Consider the following 13,062-nt stretch of genomic DNA (forward strand, 5'->3'; position numbering starts at 1 on the left):
AGACCTCATTATGCTTTTGTTCATCAATGTTCTTGGGAAAAAAAACATCTGAGTCCTATAGATCAGCTGTATATATAGTGACAATAAAACACAAACAAATGTGATCTGCTTAGGTTACTTTTGAAGTCAATTGATTGCAATTTATTAAAAGGCATTAGGGGACTGAATATTCATGTTACATACCAAAAAGAAACGTGTTGAGCTTTCTCTCACGTCAGATCTATACTTTCTGTTGGTCTGTTACAAACTTTCAATTAAAGAAAACTGAAGATTGGGGTTTGAACATGACAGAATGTGATAATACTTTTGCAAGGAATTAAAAATATGATTTCAATCTGAAGAGATAAGCAAAAGTGACAAGCGTTAAGCTCTAAAAAACTGACTAATGATTAAAAATGTATCTATATATCTGCATGTTTTCTACCATAAAATATAAAAGAGTTTCATAAAGGAAGGAAGTTAGAGGCTTGGCTGTTTTTGCTCAAACAGGGAAACCGAGCTTATCAAAACACAACTCAGTCCACTCCGAATGCAGCGGATGGTGTAACCAGGAAGTCCACAGCTCTCCCTTCTCATTACAGAAGTCATTGAACAGGAAGCTGGACCTCTTGTGCAGTTTGATGATTAGATTAACCTCCTGGACTCAGACGGAGGCTATGTAAACCGAGCGAGCAGATGTCCTTTAGGAGATAACGCCTGCATCATTCTGTCATTTCTCCATGGCTGGAAAAAAAAAAACGGATATGTGACTGAATCTTAATCCAGTGCAAATATTCCTTGCAGAAGTAGATGGAAATGGCTCACATGGCGGTGCAGCTCTGACAGCATACAACTCAATTACATAAAGTTAAAGCGTGAAATTATTCCGTTTCTATTATATTCCCTCGTCCAAATACCAGCCGCTTAAATTATGAGATGTAAATAACCAAGGTACCAGTGCTTGATTCTGTTACAGAAAATATTTAAATTAGCTCATCTATAAACAAATCCATTTGCATCATAAACTTTGTACACAGAATGGATTTTTATGTGAAAGAAAAAATAAATAAGGACAACAAATTCAGAAATGCATTGAAAAATCACTAGAGTATATTTTGAATACATAAAAAAGGAAATTTAATTGCAGTGGTAGTCTTCAGAGTTAATGTTAGAAAAAGAAACCCATCTTGGTTTGGTTTATTTACCACATTAAACATCGGTTTATAGTTTTTATTGCTTTATCTGACCATGTGCATCCCTGCAGTAAAGACCCTTACTGCAAAATGAATAATTCAGTTCACCACATAATTGCGATGTAGCTCTGTTTACCATCCTACCATGGTGTAGTTGTGAGCCACGTTCAGCAGGTCGACACAGCCTTGGGCGTCTGCAAAGGATCGTATCCCAAGGCAGTTGGACGGATGAAGCTGCTTCATGAGGAAGCTGCAGCAGACCTGGATGACTTGTGAAAGCTGGAGGAGGCATGCTGCCGCCAGTAAGCTTTCAATGGTCTCCTCTTTCAGCTCAAGGACGCCTGTAATGTCATGGCATAGGCATCAACATCATATTTCGTGGCAGAATATTTCCATGATAAATAAGAATACTGATGAAAGCAGTTTGTGCTAAAGGAATGGGTACGCTACCTTGCCACAGTGAATGTACAGTTGAAACAGATATTTGGACACAATAAATGAAAAAGATACAATATTTTCTAAGACAAATTAAGATTACCAAAAATCATTTATACTTGCCTGAAGGCCATAATTAAGAGAAGGAATGAAATTATTATTACTATTTTAGTTAAAGAGTTTGCATAAATTCAGTCTAAAACAATTTAGACAATGAATGATGCCATGCCTTTCTAAGTTTTCGCCCACACTTAATGGAGGCACATCTGTGTATTTAAAGGCAACACCTTAAATATGCTCCTTCGTTTGTGGAGTCATAGAAAAATCTATAGGATTATAAATGTCTATGTGAATGAATGCTTAGAAGCAAAACACACCCACTTCAGGTTATGTAGACATTGTTTGTCAAGTTATTTCTTAGCAAAGTGATGTTAAGAAAATGTATTTCCTGCACATTGCAGAAGATTTATTAGAGCCCATTTGTCTGTCAAAATAAAATAAAAACGATCTTATGTTGTAGTTATTCTCACTGCAAGCCAATTGTTGAATTACCTTATTGATACATTTTAATCATGCAGGATTACAGAGGGCTCATAAAATCATATAAAAGTCAGTGAATTCCTTTATAGGCACTCACCAGTGTAGGCAAAATGTACCAGTGATCTGAGGGCCTCAGGATCCACTCCCTCCATCTTTATCTCCTCTTGCTTTGCCTCTCTCACATCGCTGGTAAACATAGCAGCAAAGTAGTCCGAAACTGCACTTAAGACGAGCCTGCCATGAGGGGGGAGAAAATGCATTTAGCTGGGTTTTCTTCATAGGTTTGCGTGTCTGCTGGGAAACGTGGACGGGGTAAAATGTAAAGAGTGTGTCTTTAAGTGTAGCTCTGCACTTTATATAAAAGCAAATCTTTAGAGTTTATCTGATCATGTTCTGTTAAAGTAATTACTGTATATCATCTAGCTACTGTCCGATGTTTCCCGCTGTGCTGATGCTGCTTGAGTGGTTTTATGCCTTTCAAGGTCACTAAGAAATTCCCTTCTACTATATAAGTCTACTTAGTCGGTGAATGATTACATCACACAATCCCAACAGCCATCCTTATTTCTGCAGGCAGATATAGTGCCTCACAATAGTATTTTTCACCTTACACCCTAAACTTCAGTCTACTGAATTTTATGCAAAGTATGACTATAAAAAAGAACATAATTGTGAAGTGTAAGAAAAATGATCCATCATCCGTATTTTAAACCTGCTCCTCCTGACAGGATTGGCAGTTATTATTGAGAAAAAAGTGTTTGTAGTTGCCTGTGAAAGGGACACAGCAAACATGTGTGCTCTGGTCAGGTGAGACCAAAGGTAGCACATAAGGCTGCAGCATCATTCATTTCATGATAAATATATAAAATTAATTATATATGTAAAATAATTATAAATATATAAAAATGTTAGAACAGCCAAAAAGAAAGAAAGAAAGAAAGTCAAAGTTCAGACCTAAATCCAGAATCTGAGGTAAAACCTTGAAAAACACTTTTCACAGATTATCTTCATCGCTGGATGTGTGGTTTTTTTACTGCCACATACCCCAAAACGACTTCCAGATATAATTGTAGTGAATGTGGTTGTACAAATGATTGACTTATGGGTGCTCTGTGCAAATCAGTGGCACACATTTTACAATATTGAACAACATGTATCCCTTTAATTCAATTAGAAAATTATGCACTATTTAACATTAATAACATTAGTTTGTGGTTCTAATGTGACAAAATGTGAAAAAGCACTTGTGTGAAGCACTGTCCTCATTTTAATAGTCGGAAAGATCAGATGGCATATTAATAAAACTATAACCTCTGGCAACAATGTTTTGATTCCTAAATTGTATCTTCACATTAAACACAAATAAAGATGAGCAGGTGCTGAAAACAGTTAGCATACAAGAAAATCTTTTTTTCAGTTTGGGTGAGGAAACAAAATACGAATTGGCATATAGACTAATCTGATCAGAAAGAGCCTGTTGTCATTCAGAGTACATCATGTGATCTGTTCACTTCAGTTACTACAACGACTACCAGGCTATTAGGACCAAGTGGACACCTCTGTGCAGTGGAGCGCAACTTTTCTTTGCATCAGCCGTAATAAGAATTGGCAGAGGGTGTACTTAGATCACAGCAGCATAAATGTAGAAACAAGCCAGTAAGCAAGAAGTTTTCATGTTGGTTATTCAAGGATGCACCAAAAAGACAAAGGCTGACAGGAATTGATTAATCGTGAGCTTGACCACTAACCCAAATTTCTGATATTTTTCCTTTCCTTAACGTAACATTCTAAGTTGTACTAATCAACACTTGTCAGTATGCCCGTTGTTACTGAGGGAAGATCCTATTTTTATTGTCTGTCAATGGTTTAAAATAAAGTCAGAGGAAGCACAAATGCTGTTTGGCTGTTCATTTAGGCGACTCCATCAGAGAGAAAGACCTTTATGGGTGCTTGTTATTTCACACCATCGCCATTTCATTTTATTTTTCAGTGTTGGTCACTTTCAAAAAAAAAAAGCTTTGGTACAAAACAAGCTTACATAATAGTTTTTAGCAGCATTTTGCTTCTTAAGAGAAATTGGAATTGGAAAAAAATTGGTATTGGTGAGAGCAGTAAATCAGAAATAGGCCAAATCTTTGATCAGTACAGTTGTACAGTTATGCATGCATTGCATTTCAAACATCATCCAATTACTCTTTGGAATTATCCAAGTGTGTTGCAAACTAAGAGACAGGCCAAAGCTTTAACACATCCCTCACTAGTTTAATGAACCTCACAGAGAGTGGCAGCTTCACCTCTAATCTATAGCAGATGCAGGACTAATTAATGAAATGAAAGCAGGCAGAAGCACAAACACCAACCTATGAGCCGGTATCTTGTGATCCCCTGCTATCAGCAGCACGTCACACAGCTGCTTGTGCTGGAGGTAGGTCTCCATTTTACGGAACGTCTGCTCTGCATGATTTGTGGCCTGGAAAAATTCATCGGAGGAGTTGGTGTTCATTCTGGACAAATTGCTCAGAACCAACCTGTGGAAAACAAGATACAAGAGATTCATTACCCCGGACTTCCGGATTATGATCTGACATCACATGTAGTGAGAAACTAAAAAGATGACATTACGTCTGCTGAATTTAAAAGCACTACATGAATGAAATAAAATATAATAGCAAACTCTTATGATCAGTCTAGAGAGGCATGTGAGAATAAAGACAAAACAGTTTGGAAATTTTAATTCAGAGCAATTAATTAGATGAATTATTTATCCCGTCTGAGAATAAACAAGAAGCCAGTGGCTGTACACATAAAGATAAGCAAAAAGAGAAGCTTAGTTTGGCACACGACACCCCTGAATCCTTTTCCCTGCAGGACAAATCTATCTTCCGTGCTGTGCTAAGCTGAAACTAAAACTCTTATGTATAAACTCTGTACATGAGGAGATAGCTAAGTGCGTCGTCCAATGAGACAAGAAAGCTCCCCTATCTTTGCACCAGGATCCAGACAGAATGTAAACTCCTATTTGCTGCTCCCGTGTGTATCTGCAGCATGTTTGTGTGAGTGTGTGTCTTCCATAGAAAACAGGGACTTAACAAGCGAACCAGTCTGTCTCTTGCAACATTGTAGCGAGGCTGAGTGCCCCAGTCCCAACAGGCTGCTAGATTACACGCTGTTTTACAGGCATCCACGTAATCCCTCACACTCGTGGAAAATAATGCAACCCCGTCACTCTGGTGTCCTTCACAGAGAAAGTCTGTTCATTGACATTTCAGGTTGTTTGCTAGGATACATAAACAACCGAGCTGTCTCTCCAGAAGAAATTCCCATCACCTCATGGACTTTTTGCTGTGCGAAGACTGATAGTGCAAAAGAAAATAGTACATTTTTGCTGGTTGAAGCAACACTTTGTGCCCATATTTATCTCCTCTCATGCACTGATATGAAAGCTGCTTTAACTGGTTAAATTACAGATTTGTCAATAGAAGCAAACTGCAAATCCAAACTGTAATGCGTGGCAGCATAATGTATTGGCACACATAGAGATTTATACCGCAGAAGAGATGGAGTGGGTTAGGGCTCCTATTGATGTCCCGTTTAACATGCTGTCTTAAAGTTTGGCTCCAAACATTCAACATTTTTTTGTTTTTTTTTCTTTACCAAAAGCAATGATATGGTTCCTCTGGGAATGGTTAATGTTGTTCTGCAGTCATTGCAGTATCCTATAGTCTAATCTTTATTGGGTGACTTTATGCTAAATCCAAAAGTAATTTATTGCCCTGTCTGTGTATTCCCCACTGACTCTAGAGTCTTGCAAAGGAACACCAAACAAGACTGAATAAGCAATTGGGCCATAAAACAGATCCATTGCTTTTCTATTGGCTCCGAGGCATGCTGTAGGGCTTTTTCATGCCTACCAATCTCTCCGACACTAATTGCTTTGGTACCACGTTCAGGGGAGCCGTAAATTTGCGCCGAGGTGTATATTGTGCTCCTAGTAGTGGGCTGCTCATCAGAGGTATAGCCCAATTTTATTAAGGCACTAAAACTCCAAAACGCCTTGCAATAAAGTAACTGCTTTTGGGACAGTGCGGCTCAAGCACATGACCGTATTACTCAGCAATTCCCCAAAAATGTGAGAGCCCATAAAAAAGTTAACTGGCTATATATAAGCACAAAAGAATAAATAAATTGGTCTAAAAAAACTAAGCCAAAATAGAAGACTTAGATTTTTTTTTTTTTTTTTTTTTTTTACTATTGCACATTATCTCTGAGAAGATTTTATGCCAAACAGCATATGTCACCTGAAAACCTGCCATTTGGTCTTCACACCTTTTAGAGGTTTCTCACCATAATGTTAGTCACTGCAGCAGAAATGACACTGCTTATCTCAGGCTGTGCAAGTGAGGATGATAATTTGCGGTACTTTACACTTTTTCAAGGTGAGAAACCTCTTTCAAGACTGTTTTACAAAATCACCATGTGCTAATTCTACCACAAGATTCAAACAAATCCAAGGTTCAGGAATAATAACACATTGGTGCATTAATGTTTTATATCTTTAAGGACATAATATGTCCATTTGCAATGCCAAGATTGCAGTAGCAGATTGCTGTTGCTGAAAATCTCAGTCTTTTTCCAAGCAGCATCAGTTCCATCTTTCTAGGGAACGTCTTGCCTGGCAGGCCCAAATGGGAAGTGTATCTTTCAAAATGGATTATAGCAGCCATTTTTCCCTGAAGCCCACTAAGCAGCTTCAGCTGGGTTTAGAATCCAAAAATTCCTAAAGAACTTCTTGCATCATGCGCCAAATCTGTGTCTTTCATGAAATCTTTCAGCCTCTGTTCTTTGACAATCATTCTTCTGCCATTGGGCTTTGTGTTGAGAGACAAACTCACTGACTACAGCAACTTGATCTGGGGAGTAGATCAGATGAATGCTCATGATGTTTAAAATGTTCTCTCTGTATATCTTTATATACGCCAAAAGACATCAACATTTTTCTCAGTAAATATATTTCTAATTGACTAATTAACTTGAAAGTTACACCAGAAGTCGATCAGTGCCCAAAATAAAACATCCTAGCAATAAAGTTATGGATAATTACGTAGTTTGGCACAGGTAATAAGTACTTAGCATAAAATTTTGTTTTGGTAATAAAATCCTCAAGACATGTTCTGTAAGAAGAAACTAGTAACTTGCACTGCTCAGGTGTGATTTTGACCAAATCTTCCACAAAAAATGTCTTCAAACCTGGAAGGCTCTGGGGTCCTCCTGTCTTCCTTTTCTTAGATTTCAATGGAATTGAAGTGATTTTGGTTATTTGCATTTGGGATCACTGTCTTTCTTAAAATACCCTTCTTGTACATATCTCAGTCATCCTTCCATCAATCATATGAAGGTCGGCAGAGCCATGAGCTGACTGACAGGCCACACCACGATGTTCCCATCTCCAAACTGCACTGCTTGTTTGATGTGCAATGCATTATTCTTCTAAACATGGTGCATGCAACGATATCCAGAGAGTTAAACCTCAGCTTGGTCTGATAATATTATATTCTCCCAACATTTCATTAGCTTGTCCAAATGTTTGGGCAGTAATCTTCAAACATGCTCCAACATGCTTTCTACTTTCAGTGATCTGAAAGTGAGCAGGTATAGAGCTATGTCGTTCAAAAAAATTCTAGATGTTCTAATTCCAGATTCTTCTGAAATTGTTTGTGTAACGCTTGTCTGTCTGTCTGTCTGTCTGTCTGTCTGTCTGTCTATGACCTTGCAGATCTTCAACAGTAGCCCTGACCAAAACTGCAACCGGCAGCAACCGAATTCAGAGAAAGACTGCAACGTATTTTACACAAGGGGTCTGCAGCTAGAGGATGCATTATGTCAATGAGGATCTTCACAAAGACAGAAAGACTCGTGAACGTGTGCGCTGGGGGTTTGGAGGCGTTGTGCAAAGGGAAAATGTGCAGATCTTAGCAGAAAGCTCTTTGCTGCTGGCAGGTTAACTTGCATAGAGAATGAGTCTCTCATCACCATTAGACTGTCAAAGTTAGTGCATAAACATTTTAATATGCAGTGTTATAGCTCAAGTTGTACTTACAGATTGTACCAAATATGAATATATTACAGGAAGCTTTTTTTATTATTTGAATGCTAATATTAAGACTAAATTAATCAATATTAGGATCAATGTAAAATATCATCATTAATGAGGAGGAGCAAAATAAAACAAGACAAGACAAATACATTTAAATAAACCTAAGAGAACTGAAAGGCTAAAACATTTTTCTCTGTCAAAGAAATTTAGCGAGGGGCACTATTGTGCAGAGTTGCATCAGTCTCCTTAAAACTTTAAAAAGCAAGCTTTTCGAGTTCAAAGGAAACTGTTGATGTCATGATTTGGTTTGATTATGTATTAATAATCAAAATGAGATCAAATTACTATCTTTTATTAGCTTTTAGTAAGTTCTAATTTTATGATCATGTATTAGATCAACCTGACACAAACATTTAATTAATATATTTGTTAAGTCATTATATTTAACATTTTCATTTTTATGGTTTGGGGTCACAAATGTGTTTGAATCATATTTAGCTTATTCTCTCATTTCTAATCACCATTATGAACCAAGTGATTTTTTTGTTAAAGTATCTTTTCATCTCTATTGAAGATGGAGCCACATTTTTATTCCATTCTTTCATGATGTGTTTTACATCCTCATCCCAGCCTCCTGATTTCATTTCTAATGTGCCGTGGGACACTGCTTAAATAAAGCCATGGCCTCTACTAATAAATTAATAGAAAACAGAGCCACGGATTACTTTCCTAGAATTAGTTTCACTTCGAGGAGAAATTGACTCATCCATATTTGAACAGAATATGTCTGATGGATGTGTCCAGCATTAATGTGGTTGTATTTCCATTCAACACACTTTAAAGCTTTGTTTCAGAGAGACAAAGACAGTTTTCATGTGTCTCTTCATCTTTAGCTTTAAGGACCTTGTTATCCGAGTCCTGTACGCTTATTTGAGAAAAAAAAAAAAAAAAAACATCACCTATGTAGATGCCATTTAAGATTAGAATAGCTAAAGTGATATGTACAACTTATAGCATCTTGTTCTGTCTACCGGATCTGTTACACGTGAATTTTGTGGCACTGTGATAATTCGACAAACACCCCAATTACTGTTGTTGACAGGGGGAGAGGTGGTAGTATTTCTTTTTCCAAGGCGGTGGAGTGGGAATTGAGATATCATTCAAACTAACAACACGCTGAGTCAAGCCTCTGTTACTGTTTATGTGCAAGAGGTCAGGGTTTCTATTCCACTCAGGTTAACTTTGGTCATATATTCTCTGTCAAACATTGCAAAGAGGTTATTTGGATGAGAGTCGTGCAGATATAACAAGTATACGTATACAGGTAGGGACACAAAAGGACGAGGTGGACAAAAAAAGCACAGAAATGATTTGAACCCCATTTCAGTTTATGAGCAGAATTTAATAATGTTGCTTAAATGGACTTACATATACTGTTTATAAGTGTGGTATGAGGCCCCTTTAATCTGATACTCCTAAATAATATCCAGTGCAGCCAAGTGCCTTCAGAAGTCATCTAATATGTTCAAAGAGTCCACTTGTCTGTAATGTAATCTCAGTTTGAATCCAGGTGTTCAGTGAAGTCTTTAGAGGTTTTTAGGTACTAGATAGTGAGTAATAAGCATCAGCAAGACCAAGGATCACAACAAGCAGAACAGGAATAATGTTGTGGAGAGGTTTGAAGCAGAGTTAGTTAGGTTATACAATATTCCACACTTTGAGCATCTCCGAGAGCACTGTTCAATTCATCACCTAAAATGAAAGCATACAGCACATCTGAAAAACCCCCAAGACATGGTTATCCACATTATTCAGAGAAGAAGCCAAGAGGCATGAGATCATTCTGAAGGAGCTGCAGAGATCCACAGCCAGGGTGGGACAAATGTTTTATCAGGACACCAGAGAGTCTGAAATTTTATAGATTGACAAGAAGATAGCCATTGTTTAAAGAAAGAAACAAGGTCTCCCTGTTATTATATCCATATCTACGTTTATCTTGAGCGCATCATTCCCACTGGTGAACCATGGTGGTGGTATCATGATGCTGCAGAGAAGCTTTTCTTCACCAAGGACAGAAAAGCTGGTCAAATTTGATAGAAATATAGATGGAGGTAAATACAGGGTAGCGCTAGAGGTAGAAGCTGTTAGAGGCCACAAAAGACTTGGGTCTGAGGAGGAGCTTCACCTTTCAGTAGGACAGCAATGATCATCAAACATCATAAAGCTTAAAGTTTAACTTAATATTAAAACATATGTGGCATCACTGGTGAGCACTGTAATAATGGTGAACATAGGAAATTATCTTGTGGGCCAGATACAATTTGAAAAGTGTTGTTCACAGACTTGAGATTTTTCTTAAATAACAAAGAATAAATAATTTAGTCTCTGGATGTCCACAAGTGGTAGACACATTCACCAAGAAACCTTAATTGTTATTAATAGTTCTTTAACTATTAGCATTGATTCAGGAGGTGTGGCTACTATGCTCCAAGTTTTTATTTTAATCCATATATGAATAATGAACCAATTTGTATTTGCATCAAAGAAATTTTTAATTAAATCTCTACAATATCTGGTTATAATGTGACAATATGTGAAAAGGGGAAATTTTTGCAAAGCACTGACATGATGTCCATTTAAACCCCAAATACATCATGTACCAGGTAAACATATGACAGTTTTTACCATGCAGTTATTTTGGTTAGTTAACATATTCTTAATTCATCATTAAGCTATATTCTGCATTTAAAGCTGAATCTTTAAATGCATTCCCCCTTGGAAGGGGAATCTTCCTTGTTTTTTATCAGCTAATTCAACTTGAGAGTAATTTGAAATATTAAATGTACAAGCAGGAAACGAGTTTGATTTTAAAAATCACATTAATGGGACGGTCTATTTATAGCAACTTCATGAATGAAGCTAATTATGGAGAGGCGCACATACACACACACACACACACACACACACATACACCCAGAAATGACTGACACATTTTCAAACTACAGCTGAACTTTTGTTTTTTTCTGACAAGCAACAGAAGCATTCTCTAGTTTCAGCCTGAGAGACTGTGACAAATTACGTGTCAGGGATTTATGATGTGAGACGTATTAGGGCCACCCAGCTGGTGAGGTAAATAAATGTACATATCTCAGTGCCATCCACATCTGCTTAGTTACAGATGAATGCGTGAGCCATGATGTGTCACACAGTCACTGGTCTAATTTGGCTTTGCGTTATACATCTCAACATGGAGAGAGTTTATACCAAAGCTACAGTTACTGAGCGGCTGTGTTTCCATGAGGCGTGATCAGCATTTAAAAGTAGCTTGATGCAACATACAGCTATAGATGAGCTGATATTGGAAAACTTTTTTTTATTACTTTACATTCTGAATGGTCCAAACGTATACAGCAGCTTTCAAATCCTTATACATCCCTGCTAAAATGCTAGATTTTCGTGATGTAATAAAATTAGATAATATGGAAACTATGAGTTTTAAACTATGAGTTTTAAACACTTTTTCAGCTTATTTTGTGATATAAGAATGGGGGAGGGAATTTAAAGACAATTGCTTCGTTGAATCGTTTTTATTTAATTTCAGCAATCAGTATTTATTAAAGGAATCTCTCTGGCTTCCACATTTTTGATGTCAATATTTTCCAACAATTTCTGAAATTGTGAAAACATTTCTTGGGCACGGTCCTACTCACATCAGATTTAGCTTCGTACTCTGTCTGGGTCAGCACAAAAGGTTAAGATTCTTCAGATGAAGTCATTCCTTTATTGATCTGTGTACACACATTTGGACACTCTGTGATATTGAAAAGTAAAATGACTTTTCATCTTTAGTTCTCAGACACTTGAATGTTTTGGCTCAACACTGGAAGAGAAAAAAAAAACCTTAGGCAACTTTCCTGACTGATACCTTTGTTCAAAGAAATGCTTTTAATATTTTGTAACCTCTCTTCAAACTCTAGTCTTTGAATGGATTCAATCAGAAATAATCTGAAATAAATTCTACCACAATTATTGTATGTTCAGAATACTATAACTGATGTTTTGGTGTTTATTTGTGCAACCAAGTTGTCCCCTTTACTGTCCTAATATATTTGTTTTTAAGATGTATTGTACAGGATGTTCAATACATGTTACAAAAACCTTGCATTTTAAAAGCATGACCTTTTAAATCACTCTAATTTCCAAACTGCCTAGTTTTATGTGAGAAATAAAACAATTTGGTGTTGTTTGATTGTTAAAAGCCTAGCACTGTTTAATACATAAATTAATATCAGTGTTGTAGTGAACACATAGCCCAAGGATGGATTTTATGATCCAATAGAACAGAAATGTTTCAATAATTCAGTATAATTGTCAAAATACGCCGGCCAACACGAACTCAAGGTTCCTGGGAGTCGGAGAGCTACGCATTTTCACTGTGAGGCACATCTTTTATGCATGCCCTTTTCACACACAGGGACTCCAAAACATGAACATCTGCCAATTATGCCGACATGAAGAGAAGAATGTGGAGTTGATTCTAAAGCCGTATCTTAACTCGGAATAATTCATGCTCAGTTCAGGGAGCCCAACCATCCACTGCCTGTGGCATTCACTCAATCCACACTGACACATTTTTCACTGTAGAACATCAGACTACGCGTTTGGCAATACACACTGAGCTCTGTCTAAAACAAAGGGACAGGTTTACCATCATTGTTCATTTCATCACCAGGTGCACGGAACAAAGGCACACGGCGAATCAGCAGAGCTTAAGGACCAATCACCTCAGAATGTCACAGCCAAGATAAAAGGAGAGTTGGT

The 13,062-nt window shown here is 37.2% G+C and overlaps 1 protein-coding gene across 1 annotated transcript in view; it reads right to left on the reverse strand.

The window, feature by feature from the left end:
* klhl4 (kelch-like family member 4) overlaps positions 1-13,062 on the reverse strand; it is a 37,301-nt gene that overhangs the window by 12,318 nt on the left and 11,921 nt on the right. The window contains exons 2-4 of the mRNA XM_014992152.2: positions 4,508-4,675; positions 2,245-2,381; positions 1,317-1,513 (exon numbers count right to left, since the gene is read on the reverse strand). Of these exons, the coding sequence (XP_014847638.1) occupies positions 1,317-1,513; positions 2,245-2,381; positions 4,508-4,675 (502 nt within the window). The remainder of the gene's footprint in view (positions 1-1,316; positions 1,514-2,244; positions 2,382-4,507; positions 4,676-13,062) is intronic.

Source organism: Poecilia mexicana, unplaced genomic scaffold (genome assembly GCF_051168715.1).
Source record: "Poecilia mexicana isolate PSO_F unplaced genomic scaffold, ASM5116871v1 scaffold_10, whole genome shotgun sequence".
Lineage (NCBI taxonomy): Eukaryota > Metazoa > Chordata > Actinopteri > Cyprinodontiformes > Poeciliidae > Poecilia > Poecilia mexicana.